General features: G+C 45.4%; 1 protein-coding gene across 8 annotated transcripts in view; it reads left to right on the top strand.

Moving 5' to 3' along the window:
• YTHDC2 (YTH N6-methyladenosine RNA binding protein C2) overlaps positions 1-27,546 on the top strand; it is a 1,174,422-nt gene that overhangs the window by 257,414 nt on the left and 889,462 nt on the right. For all 8 annotated transcript variants that reach the window (XM_085632632.1, XM_085632630.1, XM_085632634.1 and 5 more), the window contains exon 6: positions 4,847-5,013. In XM_085632632.1, coding sequence (XP_085488758.1) covers positions 4,847-5,013 — 167 coding nt within the window. The remainder of the gene's footprint in view (positions 1-4,846; positions 5,014-27,546) is intronic.

Genomic DNA, 27,546 nt, shown 5'->3' with positions numbered 1-27,546 from the left:
GCTGAAAGCGGAGTACCAATTGCATGACAGGGAGTACTTTCGGTATGTGCAGGTTCGTCATGCGTTGCTCTCCGTATTTCCGGAGGTCGCGTCCATCCCGGAGTGCTCCCCACTGGAAGATAGAGTACTAGATGGGTATGTGCCGGATAGTACTATTTCATTAATCTATAAAAAGCTCGTCAATGATCGCTCGGGGCTGCTGGCCGCCCTTCGTGAGGCATGGGTCGCTGATGGATTGGAGCTGGATGACGAGGATTGGGTGTCTGCGGTGGCCTCCCCGAAAGAGGTGGCCATACCGGCCCGTCTTCGGTTCGTCCAGCTCAAGATACTCCACAGGGTGTATGTTACGGGTCCTGGCCTGATGCGTATGGGATATGCGGTGGATGGGATGTGTAAGCGTGGGTGTGGTATGATTGGGACCTTCCTCCATGTTTTGTGGGAATGTCCGGAGGTGACTCGGTTCTGGCGTGGCGTGCATGCAGTATTGCAGGCGGTCACGCATGTTGCGTTGTTCCCCGAGGCGAGGAGGTGTTTGTTGAATGTTTGGGAGCCGACTGATTACACGGTGGCGCAAACGTGGTGGGTGACATTGGGATATATGGTGGCCAAGCGTGACATAGCACAATTGTGGGGCTCCCAGAGGTCACCCACGATTTCGGTGTGGAAGGAAAATATGGATTGGTGTATGTTCCGAGAAAAGACTGTGTATGTGGCGAGAGGCAAGCCTGGGAAATGGGTAAAGGTGTGGGGCCCCTGGAACTCCTATCGTGGCGGGATTTGCGCCCCGCCCCTAACGTGTGACTCTGCTGAGGCCCTGTCTCCCTAGTCTGCGCATCTCCATGATTCTGTGTTGTCGGGATGGTTTTGTCTCTGCCCCCTGCCCTTCCCCCCCCTCCTTCCATTGTAGTTTGGTAGGCCCCTCCCTAGGGGAGCGCATAATGTCACCTGGACTTTTGCCGCCTTGTGGGTTTGTTTCTTTTTTTTTTCATTTAAAATTAAACCGCCATTTGGGATGTAAAGGCCTATAGCCGCAAATGATATTTCGGATCCTTGGGACATGTACTGCTTGCTGCTTGTGTTTATACCTATATGTTTATGACCTTATTGTTTACTAGCGGCCGGCCCGAAGGTTGTAGGCCCATACCTGTATATCTATTGCAATTTGTAATAAAGGTTTAAAAAAAAAAAAAATGAGGGGAGTATTGCTTGCAATCACTGGCAATTGCTCAGGGTATCATTCCAACCCATCATTATTATGCCCAACCATGCCACATCAGATTACAACCAGCTACATGCTAATCAGTCTTAGTCCTGCTCCAGTGGGAACAGTCCACCTGATCTGCCAAGCCAGGTTCTCTCTGAATCGGAACACAAGCAACCCAAGACAGGTCTCGCCCTGATTGGGGCTCTTGAGTCAGGTGTAGCTTGATTTCAGTGGTACAGTGAACAAGGGATCCACGTCTAGGCATACCCTTGGAAACTTAGGGTGATAAATCAAACACACAAAAGGAGATGGGAGGATGCTTGCAATAAGTCTATCCACAGGCAGTCTCTTAGGTTGCATTCCAACCCATTGTTCTTTTGCCCACCATACCCTCTCAGATTACACCTAGCTATATGCAAATCAGTCTTGGCCCTGCTCCATTGGTAACAGTCCAGCCCGAACTGCCAAGTCAGGTCCTCTCTCAACCAGAATACCAGCAACCCAAGTCCAGTTTTCCATGATTGGGGGCTCTTCAGTAGAGTATAGCTTTTTTCCCATGGCACTGTGAGAAAGGGACCCACGTTTGGGCACACCCTTGGCCACTTAGGACAGTACATCAAACACGCAAAAGGAGATGGGAGGTTGCTTACAATAAGTCTAACCACTGGCAATCGCTCAGGGTAGAATTCCAACCCATCGTTTTTTTACCCACCATGTCGCCTCAGATTACACCCAGGTATATGCAGATCAGTCTTGGTCGTGCTCCCAAGGGAACAGTCCAGCCCGTACTGCCAAGCCAGGCTACCTCTGAACCGGAACACAAGCAACCTAGTACCGATTGCACCCTGATTGGGTCGCTTCAGTCCTGTGTAGCTGAGTTCCAGTGGCACAGTGAGCAAGGAACCACAACTGGGCGTACCGTTGGCCACTTAGGGCGGTACATCAAACACCACTAAAGGTGCTTGTCCTACACCCGAATTTCCACAGCCTACATGGGGGGAGATTGAGCAGCACTAACTGAAATAAAATAGTGGCTCTTATTCTCGAATCCAGGTACCCCTCTACTAAATCTTTTTACTATGGTTCCTGGCCTATGTTTGTGGCCGGGTGTTCAAAACGTAAAAGTGACTCTGCAGTCCAATTAGACTGAAGTTTTAAAATGTATTTGATCTTTGGCCCAAAAAGTGAGACTCATTAAAGGTTATTTGTCAGCCCTTTCTGCCTTTGTACGTTTGCCTGACCAACCTTTATTATTTAAGTCACCCCTTGTGATGCATTTTATTAAAGGGCTTACATCCATATTCCCAGCTTCACCTTTCATTACACCTATTAGGACGTTAATTTGCTACTAACGTTTCGAATGTACATGCCCTTCAAGCCCCTGTATAGTTGCTGTATGCATTTGCTGATTATTTAAACAGTTTTAAACAGTTTGCACCACATGTGTGAGTTGCAGGTACTGTCAGTACCACCCCCGTAGACCGCCAGAGTGTTGGCGAAGGAATTAACTTATTCTAAGCTTGTGGAGCAAGCTTCGTTTAGGACATTTGATTGTACCCTGGATCTTCTGTACTATACAAGTATCATAATAATGATGATGGTGTGTTCCCTGATTACTTTTTTTTTGCATTTAAGAAGTAATGCTTTTTGGCATTGAGGGGATATTTCATGTTCTCTGAGAGAGGTAGAAAGAACCGAAAGGAAATATGCCTCAAGTTCAATACACATTTCAGGTCCCAGACAGATCATATTGTTGGTAATAACTGTTGTCTGATAAACCAGGACCTGTTGATTGATAAATTAGGAAAACTGATAGGCATATTTTGGATGAGAGTCAGAGAGAACCGTACTGGGTGCCAACCCACTCCATTCAATTTTCTGTGTCTATAAATAAAAATGACGTACGGTGTCCAGTGGGCTTTTCAGGTCCCCTGAAAACGCACATTCATAAGTCAGACACCCAACCTGAAAGTCAAGTGGTGAAAATTTGGTGTAAATCCCCTGTAGCAGGGTTTACCCCACTCTGTCATTGACAGTTGTAGTTAATTTCAGTTTCGAAATCTTTGAGCTCGGTGGGCTCTCAGGTCCCTCTGGGACTGATTGGTGTAGTGTGAGGAAGGGTGGGTTATAACTTGGTAGACTTTCATACCCTTGCGGAGGGGAAATCTGGTGGTGTGTGGAGGCGGAAGAGAATCAGCTGATGTGCCTGGCAGGTGCTCTACTAAACTTAAAATCCATTGCCTCTACTAGGAGGATTCCTGAATTAAAATGGTGGTCCTGTCACACTCCTAAAGCAAAAATGGCACTTTTGTAAATTGGATAGCCTCCCGTCCCCTTTACTAATTTTGCCTCCTTCATTCATAAACATGTGCTCACTACAGATGCTGCTCGGTATCCCACTGATCCTGTCCTCCCTGAAATCTTGAAGACATAATGGCTCAGAGGGAAAGGTGGGTACAAGCAGTGCTCAACAGTGCATCATTTATCCAAAAACTAGCTATTAAGGCAATTTTGTTTAATACATATATGTGATCTAATGGGCTTTGTACTCCTCTGTAATTGTCCTAAAGAGCCAGTCCCTCACACCATTCGTTTTTTAGGTCTCGCCTGACCCAGCGCTGGTCTGGTGAGACTTATTGAGAGGGCTCCAAAAAGTGCTACCAGGCCAGCCTAGAGCTACAGTGCATGTGCGCGGGCGCGCGTGCCACGCTTGACCGCGATTACTTTCACTTTCGCGGCCGCACGGCCACTTGGCATAGCCAATAGGTCTCGCTTTTGGGACCTTATAAGTATTTAGTTATGCAAGTGTTGCATGGCTAAACACTTATAAGGTCCCAAAGGCGAGACCTATTGGCTATGCCAATGCTTGTTTTTAACTTAGAAACGTTTCTATCATTTTGTAGGCTTTCAGAGTTTCTGGTGTGTCAGATTGAGAGGTCCGCTAAGTGATCTGTAAGTTAAGTAGTGGCCACTATTTGGCACTACTCTATTGAAAAAGGACTTCCTATTGACCAGTGTTGTGGGGTGACAGATCCTGGATAGCCGATTATTCAAGCCGCCTGGAAGCTATAAACCTGGTTTTGTGTTCAGGCGTGGTGGGGAGGAGTGTAGGGGTGGCTTATGTTCCCTTTCCACTTTTCTCCTCATTTGACTAATGGAAGGGATTCCTGCTTTGGGTTCATAGTTATGCTGCAATGCCAGAGATGTATTTTTTTCAGGAGGGACAAAGTTTGCAAGTTGGTGTCTCCCCTTTATAGCTGGATTCACTTGCTTCCTCATATGTGTGCAGGGAAGATTTTGTGGCTACCACATCGGAGCTATTACAGTATCCCCTCTTTCTGTAATTGCCACTGCAACATTCTTGGTGCTTCTTGGCGATGTTACTGGAGTACTGGGGGCAGTAATGGAAAGTTTTCGCTGCTGCCAGGGCGTGGTGAAGTATGGGGTTAATTACGAGCACAGCAGTGGAGAATGCTAGAAGTTGATGGATACTGAACAGCTTCATTGTATCCATAGCACACTGGTTGTTTACATGAACACAGCATTGCAGTTGCATTATGCAAGAATCTATACTAAAATAGTTTTGCTCTTTTCTCTTCTCAAAGGGATCATAGTAATATTTCCCCACTTCTGTTTTTCCAGATCCCACAGTTTCTTCTAGATGACAGCTACAAAAATGGCATTCCCTGTCGCATATTTTGCACTCAACCAAGGCGTTTAGCAGCAATTGCTGTGGCTGAACGAGTAGCTGCCGAAAGAGGAGAAAAGATTGGTCAGACAATTGGTTACCAAATACGACTGGAAAGCAGGTCTGATTGCCTTGTTATCTTTCGTTGTAAGACACTTACTTGCTAGTTTGTCAATTAAAGGCTGCAGGGCACATCTTGTCCAGAACGTATTACACCAGTATATTAGTTGTGGTAAATCAAGTTATCTTGTATCAGTCTCATTTTTAATTCCCATAATGTTTGTGTGGTATTAATTCATGTTTGAGGCAGTGTTTCACAAGAGTTACAACATGTTACTATTATTTTTAGGTCTACCTCGTAGAGCCTTCACTTTTTGGTTTGCAGTACTAATGCTTCACCAGGAGCAGCAAATGGAGGTTGGCCACTTAAGCTGCCCAGTGCATTGTTGCAGGCCAATTACTCCAGTGATTCCCTACCTTTTTGCCCAAGATGAATTGTTTAACTTCTACCTATGAAAACGTTTGCAGGCCAGAAAAAGTTGAAAGTGTAGAGTCCAATTCAATTACTGCTAAATTTTAGCACATACTAAACACCACTTGTAAAATAGATCCAGAATATAACTTCATTTTTATTTCTTTGAGTACTGTTGACCCTACATTTCATCTCCATAAGGAACAAGCCAAATACTCTCTCATTTTCCTTGTTTTTCCTCGGTATCAAATTCTCAAGTGTGTCAGTTCTGAGTTATCATGGCTGACCAGGAGGCTGACCAGGAGGATTAGTAAACAGTGGGCCTTGCAGCAAATGCAGGTTTGTACATTTACTTGGTGACTTCCGACAGTGACTGACTGATTGCTCGATCGTCATGCCTGAATAAAGAACAGGAACATTCTCCGACAATCTGGTATCAGAGAGGTTGGAAAACGTTTAGAAACAGGAGAATTTTGGAAAGCAGCCAACAGGCGAAATGGTTTTTCAGAACTGGACCTGCAGATATGTAACTTCCCGGTAGAGAATTTGCCACACTTTTTTCTTTTTCTTGGTGGCACACAGTATACCTCTCTATGACCACTGGTGAAGCTACTCCATAACAAGAGGAAATGTATAAAGAAATAAGGGGTCTCCCATTCTACCTTAGAGTTAACAAGAGGCAACACTTCATTTTTCATCAATGTCTATGCCCCAGACATTGAAACCCTTCAATTCTACACTTATCTATTCATGATACACCAGGACTTGGAGTATTGCTCCACCATTTGGTGGTGTGGCTTTCACTTGATTCTGGAAACTGAACTAGACATGCCCAGGACATCACTTTTTGTGTTATCCATCTCAGCAAATATAATTCACCAAATAATAATGATAGTAATCAGGTGGATGTCTGGAGAATGAGTCCACCACAATATCCAGCTGCACCTTTTACTCAGTAGTGTATAGCATGCACTCATAGATATGATACTGGTCAGTAACATGATTAGGCTTTCCTGTTTTCAGTTTCTATTTCTGGTAAATTCTGGTGGGGTTTTTTCAGTGTTTTCCAGTGATTTCAATACCTTAAAAAAACAGTGGTAATCAGTGGTTACACATTTTTGCGCCATTAAAAACAACAGAAACAGTGTTTTTCTGGTGTTTATGAAACCTTTTGCTTTTATTATTGCTTGCTTTGTGCACTGATAGTGGATGGTATATAAACAGTGTATTTGAGGTCCAAATGCATTTTTACAAATCAAACTTATCGTGGTACACCATACAATACTTCTTCAGTGAGGCTTTGGTCATGCACGCTAGCTCTTTCCTTCTCATGTAAACATTTATCTGTGAAAAGGCCCTCTCAACATTGGCACTTGAGACAGGCAACGCCAAAATAGCCAGTACACAATTTGCTAACTCTGGCCACTGTCATACCTTTCCATGCCAATACTGGTGCACCTGAAGATTGTGATTCTCTGGGCAGGTTCTGCAACATATGCGTTGAACTGGGCGCATATTGACCTCAGAGTTCTTAAAGCGGTCAAAAATGAGGCAGCACTTTTGAAACTCTTGAGAAAATGTCCCTTTACGAAAGGGATCTATATCTTGTGCAGAGTACCACAGTGAGGCTTCATTGACTTCAAATGCCATGGTTGGTGAAGGGCTATTTCTCATACATTGTCAAATAAAAGTTCCTGAATTGCTCCTCAACATTTCTTTGCTTACCAAGTGACAAGCACTCTAACATGGAACATGCTGCAGTGCCAAAGTCACTAAAAGTGTAAACCAGCTTACTCTCAAGGAGCTGTTTCACACATCTACACAAATTATGCTGAACACTTGGCAGACAAGGGTGTTTTCAGACTCTACTGTTTTTTGAATAAATATCCACTACAGTAGTTATGCTTTCCTGTAAAAATCTAAGAATGCAGTAGAGTGTGCTTTTTTTTCAAATCACCATCAATATGTGACCAAAGATCCTCACATTTATTGCCGTTTGCATCATCACTCAGCAAAAGTTCTGTACACGGTTGCCACATGGATAATATAGCATTCATGGCCTCTAGGACTCGGAACCAACAGCTAAGTGACACAGTTGGAAATGACTCTTTCTTTGATGCCACACAAAGCACAACATGAAAAATATTTGTGTTTTAGTTCCCAAAGCATAACAAAACAGTGCAACAGAATGGACTAAAAAGTCAATAGCATTCTTCATTAACTCTGAAGATTGTAAAGATGCTTTCAGATTGCCATCTAACAGGTGGCAAGGATCTCTTACAGGGAGGCACTTCAGCTCAGGTATCAAATTTGACAGGTCATCACACAACTTTTTCATATACGTAGCTGAATCACTGTAAATACAAACAATACCACTTCAATCTTTGTTGAACTTGGCAAGAACTTTTTGCAGCAGCATTCCAAGTGACACTGCATTCCATGTTTTCCAAAAGTCTGGTGTCATGTTTTCACCAGTATCCCAGATGCTTTGTGACTGCACTCTTTTCACATATACCTGTCACTATACCTTGCATTGAATGTTTAAAGCCTGGGGTGTTTAGCAATTCACCTACTATCAATACTGACTCACTAGAAAAGGGGGCTGATGTATCAAGGGTTTTTACTCATTCTCTGTGAGTAAATGTGATGGTACATATTAGGAAAGATTCTTATGAAACCTAATTTTTTCCTATCAGTGAAAGACTCAAATGTAGCCAAACAAAATCAAATATAATGTAGATATTTCCTGATTCTCTACAGCTTATAAAATAAACAAACACCTAAAACATGCTTCTGACCCCTGTATCTTTAGACCAAAGACCACAACACTGAAAAAAGCATGAAGAAACAATATTTTAGTGACATCCCTAAACAACAATACTCAAGCAGAATAATGTTAGCTCAGTCTTTCTTACTGCTACCTTATAAAACAAAGTTACATTGTATTGGCCAATTCAGGAAGAAATAAAAATGACTCTTTCACTCTCCTTTTCCTTTCTTTGAATGGCATTTAGTTTGTGGTTGTGCAGGGTTTTTTCAGTGTTTATATGTTTACACTGGTGAGGGCTATTTCCTTTCTGGTGGGTTTTTATCAGTTATTTTAGGTTTAAACCTAAAACCGGACAGCCTAAACATGATGTAAGCAGATTGGCAAACAGCTGTACACAAATACCACACACACACTACCAGACCACTCCCCTTTAGTGTTGGGATTCAATCTCATGTTACTAAACTTGAGGGTGGTACTTCACATCTATGGCCCTTCTTGACACAGGGTTTAAATTAGAGATGAGGGCTGCCATTATTTATTTATTTATTTATTTATTTATTTTTTGAAAACCTTTATTTCAAAATTCAGGACACAGCTATTCAGCCGACAGCCCGAAGGTTCGGCAGCATTGAGAGTTAGATACAGTGATGTGTCCCCAATACAGTTCAAAGAGTAATGCAAAGGTCCAATTTTAAGTAAACACAGAAAAACTCACAACAAACCCCAGCAAGGCAAGGACATTGAAAGCCCATGGCGAAAGCCCCCAGGGGAGGCCGGACCCCACTCATCTACTAGTTACAAGACTGTGTACGGAGGAAGAAGGGGGACAGCAGAGGCCCAAGACGGTTCCTAAAACCTAACTGTGCTGGAAAGTAGGTCAGGGGGAAAGCTGTTCCTCGGGAGGTTCCAGGTCCGGGGCAAGACATATTCCCCCCCTGTATTGGTTCCACCGCCCCCAGATGGCATGCCACTTCCGGGGGCGACCTCTGGAGCAGTAGACCGTCTTCTCCCTAAACATGCTCCAGTCCATGTTCTCCTTCCACGCGGTCAGTGTAGGGGGTCCCGAGGAGCCCCACAATCGCGCGATATCCCTTTTAGCTACCATGTTACCCAGAGTCACCCATTGGGTCTGCGCCTCATCGAGGTCAGTGGGCCCCCAGACGTTCAGGAGGCAACACCGCGCCTCCGGCTGTACCGCAGTGCCCGTCACCTCCCCCATAACTGCATGGACTCTCCTCCAGAACTCCACAATGGCACTACATTCCCAAATGATGTGCAGGAAAGTACCCACCATACCACATCCCCTTCTGCACAGGCCGTCCTCCGAGAATCCCATGTGGACCAGCCTTGGCCCCGTCACATACACCCGGTGCAGTATTTTAAGCTGCACCAGCCTCAGACGCGACGGGATCGCAACCTCCTTAGGAGAAGAAACCGCTGACTGCCAGTCCTCATTATCCAACTCAAGGCCATCCCTAGTCCACTGTTCTCTCAGCCCCAAAAGCATGTCTGCCCGGACGTTAATCAACTTCTTATATATAAGCGAGATCGTGCTCTCGGGCATATGACCATCAAGGACTCGGTCCTCAAGGGGAGAGGACTCCGGCACCTTTTCACCCTCCACGAGGACTGATCGGAGGGCGTGACGCAGCTGGATATACCTGAAATACTCTGAGGGCCCTAGCTCATACTCAGTCTGCAACTCCTCGAAGGACTTCACCCTCCCCTTATGCAGCACATCTCCCACCTTGGATATACCTATCAGGTCCCACTTATCAAAGCCCTTCGTATGCCAGAGTCTTCCCAATCTTTCCGATTCAAACAATGGGGTAGCGAGGGTGAGCCTATCCTTCCAGCCCAACGAATCAGTCGCCATCTTCCATACACGCACCGCCACACCTGTGGGCCCCGTAAGGGACGAGTCTAAGGACCGCGAATACAACGCCCTGTAGTAGTTGCCGCCACGCAGCAGCCACCTATCCATGGCATACCCAGGGCTGAGGGCAGGGCCATAAAACCCATGATTGATCGCGCTCAGCTGCGTGGCCCAGTAGTACCGTCGGATGTCTGGGAGCGCGATGCCCCCATCGTACCATGGGAGCGTCAACTTTGAAATAGCTATTCGCGGCCGCCCATCCCACAGCAACGTCCGTTGGAGGCCTTCGACCTCCCGAAAGTATTTGGCCGGTACCCAGTCCAAGGTGTTCTGGAGGGCGTAGAGGAAGCGGGGAAGAGACATCAAGGGCTGCCATTATTGAATAAATTAAGCATTCAAGATCTAAATTTGGTACTTTTACCTTTCTAAGCACCCTGGAGTAAAGGGCATTTTGAAAAAACTGAAGGGAGATATCCAGGAGCTGGAGCTACAGCGTGCTGTTTTCAGAAAGGCCAGTTTACTAGAGGCTTTGCATAATAACATAGGTGAAATCATTGACATGGCTGAGCATGAAATTAAATATCTTTGTAAATATGCAGTGGCTAGGACATATGGAGAGGGGAAGTGACTGGGTAAGACCCTGGCTAGAATTTTGCATCCGGAATGGCCGGCAGGAGAGATGATGAAGAAAAAGGTGCATGTTAGGATTCCCCTAGCATTCTCCACAGCTTTAGAAGTTGTTACAAGTACATGACCCAGTTTTCCTACTCTGAATTTTAGGACTTGCAGTAGCTTGAAATTATAACTCTAGTGCATTTGGATGACTTGGACAGAGAAATATTGTAATCTCCTATCAAGATAGAAAACCTCAAGAAAGCCGTGAGCGATTTCCCTAATGGGTGGGTCTCTTGTGCTGAGGGACTGATGGCTGAATTTTATAAGGAGGTGTTGGAAAACGAGGCAGTATCTGTGAGGCCTGCACAAATAACATGACTCCATTTGTCCTTCACTGGGAACCAAACACCTAATTGTAGCGCCTGACTCTCAGAGGGTAGCGTTGCAGAGCAGTCTGAGGCTTACTCAAAGGAGGTGGTGTGGGCTAATAATCGCCATTTGCAGGTGCGCAGAGATAACACTCAATAATTGATTGTCCAGTCTGTACTTTGCTTTATAAAAGTAAGAGTACATTTATTAAACACACACACTACTCAATACTATTCACCAATTTACAAATATACATAAGCTGTTGAAATTACTTTGTGACATTGCATAACATCGCCTCCCCTCCTGCAGGGGAGTTGGGGTCTAGTACCACCACTCCCATGTATGCACATCATCTTGCCTCCAATGCAGTTAGTTGAACATAATCTGGAGTGAGGACCCTGTGCACTGGCACCATCCCAGTGGCGACTCGCCCCATTATCTCAACAAACCTTAAAAATGGGTAACCCTGCCTTCGTGACACATAACCCTGACAGAGCATTTCCTACTGACCATGAAGTATACATCTCTATATCTTAAGGGCTAGCAGTCTGGGGTCTTCACCTAAGCGCAGCAGCAAGAATACATGTTTAAGCATCACTTTAGAATGACAGTACTCATCACATTTGTGGATCACTAGAATGCATTGCAGTTACAGCCCATAAAGGCATCACAAATGAAATCACAGGATTACGCATATACAGCTAGGCACCCTAGCAGGAAAATCTGGCAACATAACCACACTTTGCTTATGACATTGCCTTACACCGGTACTTCACATTACACATGTGACCTTCAGTCCCTCTGAAAGAAATAGCATTAGTAAATGCAATATGGGTGCAATTACACCTCTTCACCTCAAGGGAATGCACTTCACCAGACATCCCCAACTCAGTTCTTCATCCCTTGGTGCACTTCTCAAAACACCCCCAGCTGTAGAAAAATAGTTCCATCTCAGAAGGTGTTTAAATGCGGGCTGAGCACTTGACGGGTTTTTCTTCTTAAATCCCCCTGAGACTTAGGGGGACTTCCATTTTTGTGCTGGTGGAGACTGCGTTGCTCCTGCAGCTTCCCCTGCACCTGTGCACACGTGTGGTGGTGACCCCGTTCTCCTGGGGCCACCACAAGCAAAGAAAACGCTGACTTTTCCTTGCAGGCCGATCCGGGCCTACAAGGCATTATGGGCGCTCCCGCATATTAGCGCAGCGGCTTCCCCCTTGCTCCGTGGAGAGCTGCAATGTGGGACTCCGGCCCCGTCTGCCTGCCGTTAGAGGGTCCAGTCCCACCCGGACCCCCAGGAGAGTCTTACGGCTCGAGAAGCCCACCCCCACCCGATCTATGCATTTTCGGGGTCCCGGTTCCACCCAGGCCCCTTTCTCCTCTCTTGCTCTTCCTCGGGAGCCCGGTCCCACCTGGGCTCCCCACAGTGTCCTCTCGGTGTCCCGGTCCCACCCGGGACCCCTGCGGGCCCTCATGTTGGAGGGCAGCCTAGGGTGCCCACCCCCAGCTGCCCCTGCCGGCTCCCCGCCCGGCCAGCACCCTCGCGTGCTGCATCTCTTCTGGTCTGCCCGTACAAAGCTTCTGACATGTCGTCAGAACCTCGAGGGAGTGCGACGTCACTCCCCCGCCTTCCTCCGGCTGCAGTGGGGGAGTGCGGCGGCACTCCCCCCACCCCCCCTTTCTCCTGACACCGGGGCTCAGGTTGGCGTCCCAGGCCCCCGAACAACTCCGAGGGGGGCGCGACGGCACTGCCCTCCATCCAACGTCGGAGGGGCCAGGGTGGGCTCCTGGCACCCACCTTGGGGTCATCTTCACTGGACCCAGAAATGGGGCCCCAGGCCCCCCCGAGACCTCTTCGCGGGGGGGGGGGGGGATGTTGCGACAGCGCTCCCCGCCTTCGCCTCTTCTTCTTCGGGGCCTGGGAATGGGGTCCAGGGCACATTTTCGCCGGGGGAGGGGGCTCGCCCGGCGCTCCCCCGCCTCCTTCCTCACACGGGCCCCTCCTACGGCACATCTTCACGGGGTGACTTGGGGGCAGCCCCCGAGACCTGACCCACCCTGGGGGCACATCATGGACCGGCGGCGGAGCCCCACGCGCTCGTTCCAGAGGTCGCCTACCTTCTGGGGGCCGTATCTCTGCCCCCGGGAGGCCAATTTTGGTGAGCTCGGCCTCTTCTTGCTCCTGGTGGCGCACCCCAGCCACTGGGAGCACTTTCCTTCACCCTCCTGGTCACACGAGGGTGGATTCAGCAGGGAGCTGTCTTCACTGGCTCCCTGCGCCAGCCTTTCGCCTGGCTCTCCTCCTGGGCCTCTCTTCTCCCTGCGCAGAGGCCCCCGCTTCTGCGCACTGGTCCTGGTCTCTTCTCCTGGCGCTGTTCATGATCCTGGGTCAGTCAGGGGGTTCCTCCTTCCAACTGCCCATTACGCTCGGCTCCAGCACCTTCTGCCTCAGCAGACCACACCCCAGCGAGAGCTTCTCTTCCTGTGCAAACACTTTTAAAGAATTGGGCGGCAGGAAGAGTCTGTTTGCCCTATCACACAGCGACACATCAGTTCTCTGTCCCTGCTCCCTCCTTCCTGCCCAGGCCTCTGGGTTGGTTCAAGATGGCGCCGTCCTGGGTCTCCTGCCCCATGGTCTCTGAAAAAGCACCTTCCCCCCAGTGCTGCCTTCTCCCTTGTGCAGCCTGGTGCCTGGCACCCAGTGACTACTGCTGATGGATGCGCCTGTAGCTCCACCCATCTTCTCTTCCTGGGAGAGGAGACCTTAGCTCTTGGAAGAAAGGTAATCAATCCAGCCTGCTGAGGTCAGCCCCCAGCCAGGCCCTGGTTATGGCTGACTCAGAGAAATATGACATTTCTGGATGACCTAAAAGCAGTACAAATAGGACTTTGGACTCTGCAGAATACTTTTTCTCACAACCGTTACAGTGGACTTTAGTGCGTGTCTGGAAAGTGACACTAGCCCATGGACTCTACTTCCCCGTAGGCCTAGTCAAGCTAGGGGGACACCAGTAAAATCCACACGCAGTCTCTTTCATCATGAGTTCACTGGGGGTGAGTCCCAACTTATGAGACTCTCCCACAGTAAAAGTTCAACAAATAGGTGCTCAAAAATCCAGGCGGCTCAGAGTGTCAGAACCACCTTTTAACAGGAGGACATTGAGACATCAACACCATACATACTTGATATGTTCGCAGAGGTGCTTTAAAGTTGCAATTTATCACTGACATTCATGGAAGCTATAATTGTTACCCTTTTGAAGCAGTTTTTAGATATACAACATCAAATATTGATACATAAATATTTTTAAAACTAGTTTTTATTGATTTTAAATGCAACACGTACCAATTCAGAGGAAAGCACCATTAGTAGCGCAGGGCATAACGTGTACAAAGTAAGATGTCCTGGTGCATCGTAAAACCATTAATAAGTGAGCGAGACAAGACATAAACAGCTGTGAGAGAATTAATACAAAAAAGTGCATCAGGTCTTAAAGTACAATTCATGATACATACATGAAAGAATAATTCTAATAGATCAAATCAATCACGGGTTTAAAAAATATATATAAATATTTTATTATTACTTTAATACACTCAAACTCGCTAAAAATCCCAATTATGTATGTGCAGCACAAATTGTTCCACCAAGATACATAGGCAATAAGGAGGGAATCACAAACAATATTTTCACAATAGTTTCAAAATCACAATGAAGTTCCTTCAGTGTATACAAAAAATCCTATCTAAATCCTGAAAATACAACCTGAAGACATAACAAACGGAAATGAAAGTCCAAATGACAATCTACAGAGATGTTGGCCATAGAAAGGCCACTCCATGGTGCCTTTCAGGGCCATCATCAGGACATATGTGACCTCCTAATCAATTACTACTCAAACCTCTTTGTGATGTTTACAAACAATATATGTTTGCTAAAGATGTAGATCCGGTCAGCTCAGTTTATTTTTACAGCGTACACCTAGCTTTGGTCTGATTTTATTCACAGACACATTCACAGTCAGCTTCTTAGGGATTATCTAATGTTCATAAAACGAAAGGGCAAGCTGTCTAGAGTAACTCCATCACTTTAAGCTGTGGTCAAACCATGCTGCATCATATCATTCAGCTGTGTTCCCTGAATCTTACAGTAATGGATCATTTGGTTGACGAGAGCCTGCTTTCTAATAGTGCAGTGATTGAATTGTAAAAGAGAATAAACACTTGAGGTAGAGCATGGAAGTCTAACCTGAAGCATCAAAAGAAGCATCAAATCATTGGGGCAGATCTTCGCCCCCCTGATCAGTTGGAGCATGTGATGCTAAAATCTATACACTTGGGTCCTATATTTATACTCGCTTTCTCAATGCAAGTTATTGGAAGCAGGAACATGACAGACAAAAACCTACATAAAAGCACTAATGAGCATGGGCTCATCTCATGGGAACATTGTGCGAAGAACTTGGCTTTGAAGACCTTTACAAGATGTTTGAGTGAAAGAATGACTCTTCTACTTTCTGCAATCCGGGCTTTGTTGTTCCAACTTCAGAATGAGGCCACCCTTAGTAGGACGGTTGAGCTAAAATGTACTATGTAAAATAAAGGGTAACAAAATGGTTCTTTCTTTAAAATACGTTTAAATGGGTAATAGTGCTAAGGCTTTATTGAGCTTGAAGCAGGTATGCAAACAAAATCCCATTTGATTAATAAACAATGTACTGGCATTGTTTAAGGCACATGTGGACTCATGTTGTCACAGTGTATTAACAATTATTAAAGCATATATATGGAGCTTCGTTTTTCCAATCCTCCTTTTACTTTGGAAGGTGAAACTCCCTACAACAATTCAATAGCATGCAGTCCAATAATAACAGTTTTTAATTCTTTATTGTCATTTCCAACATCATCCTCAATGGTATCAGGCGGGTAAGCATGGGCAAAGCCTTTATTACTGCAAAGATGTTGAATAATATGTTGCCCTAATATCAATTTACCTTGACAAACAAAGACGAGGCATTTGGCAAAACAGGAAGAGTTGGTGTAATTAAACACTGCGACCAAGAGTACGGCACACAGAAACGGGTCTGAGGACTGACTCAAAGTACAAACGTTTTGAGTGACCTTATGTACATTTCTTGGAGAATCATTAAACAATTCACAGATCCTGTTTAAGGAGAGGAATGTGGGCCCTGTCATGGAGCCATAAATTAATACCACCTGATGACAAATGCAGGTGGTTCTCGACCTTGCATGGACACTATGAAGGCCAGTGGGTAATTTGTCCAGATGTCCGGCATGGGGAGCGCGTGATTGGCTGAGTGTTTATAACTTCATGTGGCATCTAACTTTATGATGTTTTGGGAACACTCAACACTTTGGCCATGTGCGTTTTATTGGGGCCAATCTCCCTGGACCATTGTGGTGCCACTGCTTATCTGTGGGACTTAAATGTGTTTTTCTTGTTTGTGCGTTTGTTCTGCTAGTTACGTGCCACCCCACCTCTGATCGATCAACAGCTGCCTCAGGCTTAGATCGCATGACCTGCCTGACCATGTATTGCTGAGTCTGAGTTAATAGAGAGGTCATCTCGGGTAATTTCAACAGTGATTCTATTTCGTTTTTATGAACACATGTATCATTGTGTACATCAATATTAACAAATGCATGTACTCTGTTTAATCAGAACGTATATTAGTATTATAATAAGAATAAGTTCAGTTACAAATTTAAAAAACGTAATTTCCCTAATATCCCAGACAAACAAGGCCAGGCGCCACTCAAGTTGACTTCAAGGCCTTCTTTAATGTCCTGTAATGTCTGAACACTATCATTCATATTTGTGGATATTAAGGGAGGTGGTGGGACGATATTTGCAACATGCACACCATACTGTTGCACAGATGCCCCTTTTGACAGCAAGAATATTACCTACAGCCATTCCATTGTGTAAGGGCATGGCCTTCTGATATCAAACCTCGATAAAGGCGATGACATTGGCTACTTCTTCCAGCATCTGAGCATTATGCCTAGTCTCTCAGATGGCCTGTCTTACACCATACTTGAGAAACAGAATGGAGAAGAACCTTTTCGTTTCAGAGTCCTTATTGTGTCCCGGCCACTGCTGGAGAGGGTGAATGTCAGTCTGTCTATTAGTAGGAATATTTAGCAAGGATAACAGAACCCAAACTACTCACGAGACAACTAGGGATAGGCTATCTTACCACAAATTAAATGTACATAGTCTCTTAAATGTCAGCTTTTGGAAAACACCATGCCAGTAAGGAGACTGTGTTCATAGGGGGCTGATGCGTGATGTATGGTCTCTACAACACCAGTTAGAGGGGTTTCTACCTACAGAGATTTGCCTTCTTACAGAATAAGCTAGACAAGTAATGCCAGTCTTATAGAGACCAATGGGATTATTATACTATCCAAGCCCCTGAAAAGACTCAGGAGAAGGGCTGGCACATTCTGGGAGTTGGCACCCATCGGTGGACAGATCAGGCAAATACCTTTTTTGCCGGGGGGTACTCCAATTAAAGACAGACCCTTACAGCATTGGCAAACAAGTGCATGCAGATCCAGCATGAAGAAATATTATTAGTCTATCAGTATTTCACAAGCAACAGCAAGTAGGGGTTGTTTTCACACAGAGTGGCAGCTAAAGTAGAGGTGATGTATTGTTGGGTTTCTTGATAACTCCCCATTCCACAACAATAAAAGTATTCCACCAAGAGCAAGAGGCTGAGGCCAGTGGCAAAGATTATGTGGCAGACGCACATGGGGATCCACTTTCCAAGGGATGAACACTTGCTTCACGTGAAGGTGGTAACGATGTGGGGTGATGGTTGCATCATTGCACGGCTGTTGGGGTGCATATGAGGGGGGTGGGCACTGGAGAGCTGACCCACCGCAAGGTTGTTGGGCAGCAACAGGAGCAGCTCCGACAGGGAGCCTCTGCCCGGGGGTTGAACCAGATCCACAGATGTGCATCAGAATGTACGAATCCTAGGGGGCAGCACGTTTGAACTAGAAGTGGACAAACGCCTCCATTCCATGACACGTAACAGATGTGTATAACCTCTCCAGTGAGGTCATAAAGCTGACTTTTTCCATTCATCCTGACACAGATTCAGTCCCTGGGCTGGAGGGAATGGCAGGCTTCAGACAAACACTCAGGTAGGACCGCTTGAACATGTAAACAGAAACTGTAGATACAGCATATAAGCTTCCTGCAATATTGGAGAAGAGCATCATCTTTCTTTTTTATCATATTTCTTTATTAGATTTTCAGCAGAAAAAGTAAAACAAAGCAAAGTCAACAATGTGTTATTTTATATTTCTCCTGTAACTCCATTTGTAACAGAAATTGAGAAATTCATTCCCATTAACCATGCCTAGACACAAGTTAATCCTGGGAATTTAGAGAGCATGTTCATATATTAACAGTCAACAAGATGGCCTGGGCGGCACTCCTGGAACTGGCCAAGCATCCGGCTATAGAACATGAGGATACCCTTGATGAGAGGGATGTGGCACGGACTTTTCCCGCCTGTAGGAGGTTAGTGTGAGCTGGGACCCCTGCAATCATGCTACGAAGCTTCCCCGTGTGTTTCTGATCCCCTCACTACCTTGGCCTGAGGGATAGGGAGACTGATAGGTGATACGGGAGACTTGTTTGCCTTCCTGCATATCTAAGTAACTGGCGGCATACTTGGGTGGTGGTTGGGTTGGGGGGTTCCTGTTGGGGGTGTTTCGGACGTGGGAGGGGAGGGAGGGGGTCGGGGGTTCTATTTGTAGCTTCATATCATTGGACTGGATCAAGCATGCAGACGGACTGAGCTGTACCACGAGTGCCCTGTAGGGGGTTGGATGAGATTTTGTAATCAGCTTGTCATGATATCTATTGCACTGCATGCTGACTTCCTCCCTTGAACAGGTCAAGGACCGCAGGATTGAATGTATGTTTTCTGAAACTCAATAAAAATCTGTTAAAAAAAATAAAAAAATTAACAGTCAACAAGGGGTGGAGTTGTCCATCGCCTTGTTCGTAGCCAGTGTGTGAGGAAGAGTTTCAACAAAGTTAACTAGTCATATACAAACAGTTTAAGATCCTCCAATCCTCCGTGGGGCCTATTTGCACCCCACCCTCCATAAAATCTACTTGATGCAGACTGAGGACTGTCCTAGATACAGACAGGTTGAAGACCATCTACTGTATAAGTTGTGGTCCTGCTCCCGATGTTAGCCAACTACTCGACAAAGGTGACTCATTGTCTCGTAGTGATACCCCGGCTGAGAGTTGAATGTTCCTTGAAACGTATACTACGCCTGCACCCCACGAAAAAACGTGGAAAAGTGCGTTATCTGTTTGTGTACTTGGTGTTATTTTTGTAAAATGCAGATGATAATTCACGAGACGCAGCCAAGTGGTTCCCCCATTGCACGATGGCTCTGGGACTCAAGAGAATGGTTACTGGTTGAAGAGATACAGCTCACTATGGTACAAACTGATGACAACGCACAAGAGGACCTTTAAGACTGACGCTTAATGGTAGATATGCTTTTGGATACTGACCTTCACTCATACCTACTGTGATCCCTGGGGAGGTACGCCCTTCCACCCCCCAACACCACCCTAATGGCATATTCAAGTAGTGTATAGGAGAGATGTGCCATGGCACCTATCCGAGTGGGGCAATGTAGATTCCTAGATTGGATGAACATGTATTGTGTTACTTAACAAAACACTGGCTGGATTGTCCTGGGAATACCTATGTGGGAGCGCTGTTGTTATTGTAGTCTTATACAATCATATTTACATCCCAGAGGGATTCAAGGGGATGAAGGCATTCAGTGCACAAATATTTGTAATGAGGAAAGAGTGAGAAGAAACCCTCAAGGGAAAGAATCAATGGGGCAACTGCATCGTCTGCTCAGTAAAGCCTAATGGCAAGCAGGAATGAACAAGTAGTAAATATTTTGGCCTAGATTTATATGTTGGCGGAGAGGGAATTCAGTTGCATTTGTGAGAACGGTTTTCCCTCCCCGCCAACATTGTGGTCTGCCGGCCCTATTTAGATTGCCCAGCAGCATACGGCTGATGACAAGTGTTCGAAGTAGCTAGGAGGCCCACAAGAGTAAGGGACCTCTCGCTCATTCTACAAACATTTGAATTTAAATGGATTACTATATGCAGCTCCATTTCAAATGAAATGAATTCTTTTCAGGAAAGGAGTGGGTTTGTTTTCCTGCTTCGGAGAAATATACATAGAATTGTCAAACATGGACTTGACACTGAGCATTATGGACCTCTTATCTCTGTAGTGATCTGATTCTGCACTGTGTATTGCTGTTAAGAACTGCATATATGAGGGTTACGGACTCTGAAGTAAGTAATCTCATGAGTACTATTGTATTTCTATGTACATTTTGAGTGTAAATATGTCACACCCAGACACATTGTGTGAATCTTTACTTTATTGTGCCGCTTAAAGTGCTGTTCATACTATTATTATTTGTTGTAAGGATTTGTCTGATATTATTGTACGTCACTGATACTTCTTCTTGGGGTTTTTCACTGTTGCACTTAATAAATTATCCATCCCCTATTGTAGAACCATTCCCCCCACCTTTTTAGGTCTCGGCTGTCGAAAGCAGCGCATGCGCTGCTCTCGGCATTCGAGAGCTTCTTGGAATCAATTCAGATTCCGAGGCAGAGTTGAAGCCCCGCCCATCTTTCTAATTGGTTCTCGTCATGTTGCATGTAAAACATAGGCTTCTCATTGTAAAGGAGGCTTCTTAATCCCTCCTTGTTGCCGCCTTGTCTCCTTTTGGCCACGCCCACCGGGATTTGATCTTTTACCGGCGGCGTGACACTCTCTGCTTCATTTGTCCCCACGCACTTTTTTCTTCTCACTCAGCTTTGGTAAAGGCAGCCGCATGTTTAGTTTCGCATCGCGCTAGCCCCATGTTTAGTTTCGCATCGCGCTTTCACTTAAAGTGAAAGCGCGATTGTACTTTTATGTTTTTATGTGGAGAGCCTAACAACTGCAGTTTACTGGCATGTTGATCCTTGTAAGGCGCTTGCACACATTTTTTTTTTTTTTTTTTTTTAACCCTTTCACGATGAATGTCCTTCATTCGGAGCACTAAATTAAAAACGAAAATGAAACTGCTCATGCCGTATGTGCATGCATGTGTTGGCAAGCATATAGATCGTCATGCTGGTCCGCCATAATAACCTGATGTCTATGAATGCATGTGCCATGATACATGCGCATCATTTCATTTTTTTTTTTACAGTGTTCTTCAGCATGGGCATTTTATTTTAACCTATGCTTTCTTCACCTGCTAGTTTCAAGCCTGTTAGAAGTTGTGTAAACCCAAAAGTCACTTAGGAATCTCGGCAGGACTGACGCAGCCGTTCCCACTTATGAGATAGATACGACGAGTGCTGTGATAATAGCAGCACTCGTCTTCACTTTCAGTGCGCTACATACGTGTACTAATTACTATTACCTTGGATCGATCCTGACTGTCTCATGCCATCCCTTAGGCTCCAAACACTCAAAGGATAAACATGGAACTACAAAAATGCTCCCTGTTGCTACTTTCTGTGCTACATCCCCACATACATGTAACTGATATATCGTTTCTATAGTGTGCTGCTCGCTCAGACATACTGCTAAATTGAATTGCCTAACTTAAAGAATAATGTCGCTTTTTTATTTGGTCATATCTGCCAATATCCTCATGTTTAATGATGGCATTGCCATGCAGAAGCTACCTCTTTGGATGTTTTTCTCACACAAAGGTCTATGGTTTCAAAGACCATTTTTTTGCAGCATGTCTGACACCACCAGTTTCTCTTTTGTCCTGGATGCTGGGTCTCCAAACGTGGAACTCTTCTTTTACGTATATAATGACGCTGTGGGCAGTAATGACATTAAAAGTCTTTGGTTCTTAGTTCTGTTATTTGTTTCTTAGTGTTCAGCTGCTGGGGTTCGGGCCGTCCGGCGTGTCTTTTCTGTTGAACCAGTGGGAACTGTGGAGATGTTTTTCACTGGTTCAGGTTTTCACAACAGCTACTCAAATACTTTGGAGAAAGTCACTTTTGATTTCACTTTCATGTTAGAACAGATTCTGGTGGCATGGACCAGCACCCAACCCACTTAAAACCATCTGTAACTGGTCAGCTGGTATTTCCAGTAGGTCGCTCACAGGCTAACAGTTTAAATCGCATAGATTTCCTACTGTGTTCTGCCGGTGCCCTGCAATCTCTGTGTTAAAATCTTCAAGCCTGGTATGTGCTACAGCAAGACATTTTATTTCTAAGCACTCACTGCCTATCCACATCCCCTGCTCACCCCTTGGGAGCAGGCCTGGCCAGGAAGGCTTCTGCTGCTAATCACTCCAGAAAGAATTTATTGAGTTATAGGCCATAGTAGAGAGAAGGCTTGGAGCAGGGAAGCTGCCTCGCCCCCCGTGTCTGAAAGACTCCATGTTGGAAGCTCTGTAGTCAGCCTGCCCCTTCCTCCTCTCGGGACAGAGCTTTCCCGCGGCGCACTGTCAGGGGAGATCCTCCCACCCCCAGCAGCTCTCTCCAATTAGCCAGCCTCCAGCTCAGGCCAAGGTCTTCTGCCCTTTGTACAAAGGAGAGCCCATATGTACGGCTCACCCGAAGGCCTGCAGTGGTGACCGCTGATCCCAGGACGCATTGCGAACACTAGTCAATGACAAGGGTAGCAGATAGCTGGTATGGGTTCCACTGTATTCAAGGGACATGAATAGGACACAATTTATTATACGAGCTTAGCAAAGCATTTGTTATTAGCAAATCCAATATGGTTTGGGCATACGTGAAACCACCTCAAATAATAGTGCACAATCACTGTGTTCTTCTTTAATGATAAATACCTGAATCCAGAGAGTACCGTTTTATTAATATATATGTACTCCTACAGCAGACACGGGGTTCGCCGAAGAGTGCTTTTCGAGGCTTGAGAGGAGTAACATCAGAATATCTCCCTTGCTACCACAAAGCTTTTATCATGCGAGTTCTAGGCCATCCTATTCAAGGTGCCAAAGTTCAGCCCCGCGGCACGTAGACCATAATCTTATTGAGAGGTACGACTATGGTTTGTTTATATGTGCAGTGTTCTTAGTGGATTCCCCGGTAATGGGGCCAGCTCTCCATTGGACTGCAGCGCAGCCCTTCGTTTGTGGGTACTTAATTTATTTATTTTAAAAATGTTTTTAGTTTACAACGTACAAAAAACAGTACATGTTAGTATAGTCACATCTCATAACTATTGCAGTTACACACATATATACATTTACATTTCTTCAACATTTTTCGTTCTTTGTCAGTGTACCAAGAAATTATAAAACCAAGTGGACTTGCCGCTCATCACATCGTCGTCCCTTTTAATCCTAAATTAGTCGCTAACATCAGTTCCATCGTCCTCCCGGCAGGGTTCACATATATTGCCACAGTAGGCGTTCCATTTGCCCCATATTCTGGCCCACTTTTTGGGGCATCCCCTGTGTACATATACTGCTTTCTCAGTCACCATTGTGGTGTCCAAATCTTGACACCATTTTCGCAGGGTTGGGGTCTGCCCGGATCCCCAGTTGAGAACTATATTCCGTTTTGCCAATGTCAGGCCAAGTGTTACCCAATTCTGGTCTGACTGATTGAGGTCAGTTGGTTCCCATATATTAATAAGGCAGCGTTTCGGGTCCGAGAGGACTTCTATCCCCGTGACCTGTGACATAGTGGTCATAATTGCTTCCCAGTAGGACTTGATGTTGGGACATCACCAGATAGTATGTATCAATATCCCGGGAAGGCCGCACTGTCGCAGGCAAAGCGGTGTGTCAGTGCTTCCCAATTTGTGAAGTAGTGTACGTGTGTAATATGTTCCGTGTAAGACTTTCAATTGCGGTAGTCTCAGCCTTGAGGGGATTGCCACCTCCTTCGGAGACGCCAATGCTTCCTGCCAGTCTGTCTCGTCCAGGGGCCCAGCTCCGCCTCCCATCGTTCTTTAAGGGCTATCATGGGGTCTTGTTGGTTGTTAACTGTTTTTCGGTACACTAGGGAGTTGGCTGTCTTGTGTAAATGATCTGTGAGAAGCCTATCCTCTAGTGGCGAGGCTCCCGGCAGCTGTCTTCCTCGGGGCAGGGCATTCTGTAGTGAGTGTTTCACCTGTAAATATCTAAACCTCTCTGTCTGTGCTAAGCCATATGTTTCCTGTAGTTGGTCAAATGGGATGATTTCCCCCTTTTTCCAAATATCCCGTACTTTTGAAATACCTATTAGGTCCCATTGCCGGAAACCTTTTGCATTGCTCAGTTTGCATAGTCGCCGTGTGTCCCATATAGGTGTAGCCCGTGTAAATACCCCTTCCCATCCCAGTGGACGTTGTGCCTCAAACCAAATGTGTACCGTTGGGCCCATAAGCGGGGGCTGTCGTTTTTTATTGTATAATGTGCCCATGATACCTTTTTGTCAAGTAAATGCCTGTCATTAGTATAGGCCTGATGGACCACACAGGTAGGGGCAAGACAGAGCCATTTCAATTGTATTTCAGAACATATTGTCGCTATGTTGTGCTTAAGCATACTGTTATTTTTTTCCAACTTGCCGGCAGATTCAGAGCGATTGTCACAGTGACAGTGCTGATCAATCCCTAAAGGTATGCAGATCTCCTGCACTACATTTGAAAGGAAATTAAGTATGTTCCTCGGTCACTCGAGAGGCGACTTGGGATCCCTAAACGGGAAATTAAGTCACTAAGTAAGCTCTTTGCAACTATGATGGCATCTGCTCTCAAACCGGTAATAGCTTCTACCCACTTTGAGAACATGCAGACACCACCACATACGAAACTGAGGCACACTTCTGAACCAGGCTAAAGTCAATGTGGAGGCGAACAAATGGGCCCTAAGGAGAAGGGTAAGCAGCAGAGATGGCCTTAATCCTTTTCCCAGCATTGTGTGACTGGCAAATGAAACAGGAATGATAACAATGGCTTTAGACCATAGAGGAAAATAAGGGTATATATCAATGGGTTGTGGTGGCTTGTATCCTGTCATCCTTACCGACATGGGAAGCTCCATGATACAACCATACAAGGTTGAAGAGTAGAAGTTTCTGTGCAACCGCACATCTTTACCTGTCTCTCCACTCTCTCTGTCTGTCTTCTACAGTCCTGTTTTTCACTCGCAGAGGGTTTGCCTGCAACAAAAACAAATCTTTTAAGGAGGGCATGGGAGACAGATCAGTGTGTACATCATGTGCAGCAGCATCATTGGTTTGTAATAAGATTGCTTTCATTGCAGCTGAAGCAGTGAGAGCATTTCATTGAGATACCTCATCATGTGGATATTGGTGCTCCGCACCAATCTCGCTACAGCAGTCTTTTTTGGCACCATTAAAGCGTTCAGTGTCATACAGCCTATTGGTTAATGGGGGTAATGGCAGTGCCAAGAATCCCCTCTACATAGAGAACAATCCAAAGTCATTTGCTACTCCAAGCGCATATGGTTGAGTCAATACACACTCTCACTATCTTTTTCTTAGCCAGGATGCAGTGCAGTGAGCTCTGTAACCTCAGCAGATTTCATGTGGGGCAGACAGTGGCTTTTGAGTATTTGACTTCCAATGAAAATAGCATAACCAGAAACCAGTACACCTTTGTCATTCCTACGGCCTGAGCCATCCACAAAATACATGAATCCACTTTTTGTTATGGTTTCATCAGTTAGATGAGCACATGCTCAGTTGCGACAAAACTATCATGAGGGTCTTGTGGGCATCATATATGCAGTGTTCAGAGAGGGTCAAGAGACAAGAGTGATGTGAGAAGCAGACAGCATAAGTTCACATCAAGACAACCTGGCACTAGAAAGGTAATATATTTTAGTGGTGAGAAGAGCAACACCAAAGTGGGGAACAGCAACAATTGGAGTGGATTTAAATACTGTATTTTCAGAGGCTTCAAAAGGATGGGCAGCAGTACCTACTCAGTAGAGACACAGAGGGAACATTGCCATAGGAAGGGGGAAGGGGCGGTCCGCCCTGGGCGGCACGTGTTTTGGGGGTGGCAGCCTCTCCCACTCTTATCTGTGCCTGCCGTGGTGCAGCCAATGCAGGGACTGTTGCACCCCCACTCTTACCTGCGTCCGTTGCAGGGCGGCAAATGCCTCGACTGCCAGTGGCCGCAAAAGGACAAGCTACACCACTGAGAGGCAGCCCAGCTGAGCTTAGTCCAAAGTGGAAGAATATTAGTCAAGAGGCTTTTTTTCATCTTCATGATTTGCACCATAACCCAAGGGAAAGTAATCACATACCTGGGATACGGTCACTGAACTGGGCAACTTACTGCTGGCTTCAATTCGATTGGGCAACACGCTGCGCTCTATGGCTGAAATTTAATGATCAAGATATCATACTCGTGAGGCAAAAACTGCAATTGTTTCTTTGAAGCCTTATGCCCCTTCATAGCCGATTCAGCGGGGAGACAAGTGATCTAGAGTAACAGGTGGCAACAATAAATCATCACATATTGTGCCAAAAGTAGATCTGGGAAATGGCAAAGTTTCAGTATATTTTTTTTAAAGCTTGAGAAAAGATTAATGGCGAGAGATTCTGTAAGCCACTGATGAAGCCTCCACCACAAAAGTTGAGATCCATGAATGAGAATGCAAAGAGGAACAGACTCTTCTTTTTATGGCAATGAAGAAGCAGGTGGAAAAAAGATCAACAATAGTAAACCAATGGGTGATTGCGGGGTTGCAAGAAAGGATGTTAGCAGGATTAGGGACCACAGGGAAACTGAGATAAGCACATTATTGATGGCTCTAAGATCTTGGGCATTTGTCTTTCCTGCTTTTTTGTATCGGAAGAATCTGGTTATTACACCTGGCTAACAATCAGTACCTAACTTAAGTCCACAATAACGGGGCTCATTTCTTCCTGCCTAAGCCTTTTGTTTTAAGGGAGTAATGAGGGATCTGAGAGAGTTTATTTCGTGGGTTGACCTCTATCTTCACTGTTTCCTTTGAAGTAATGAACCGCTCATCGTTGACTCCGGTGGACCACAACATGGAGGGCACCTGAGAAAGTAAATTGGTAGATTCTTGTGTCAGCTCAGCACTATTTGCAATAATAATAATGTGTTTTATAGAGTGCATTGTTACGTCAGCAGACTTGTCCCAGCGCTAAGGTTTCCTACCCTCAATAGAGAGCACAAGATACTGGAAAGCCAAGATTAAATGGCTCTGAAAAGCTTGTTTTTCAGTTTTTTACTAAAAGAGACCCCTGGCTTGTTCTGTCTGAGTGGAAGAGGCAGGGAGTTCCACAGTTTTGCTGGCAAGATGCTAAAAGAGCATCCTCGGATGTGCATTTTTTATTTTTATAAAACATTTTTATTAACATTTTCAATAATTGATACATATTACTGCATACTTTGGCATAGAATTAGTGCATGGCATTACAATCAATCGTAAACATATTGAGTACCTTTACATGTTTTTCCTGTTTCCTTCC

This window comes from Triturus cristatus, chromosome 2_1, assembly GCF_964204655.1.
Source record: "Triturus cristatus chromosome 2_1, aTriCri1.1, whole genome shotgun sequence".
NCBI classification, from domain to species: domain Eukaryota; kingdom Metazoa; phylum Chordata; class Amphibia; order Caudata; family Salamandridae; genus Triturus; species Triturus cristatus.
Note: the sequence above shows the minus strand (reverse complement) of the source record. Positions and strands in the feature narration are given on the sequence as shown.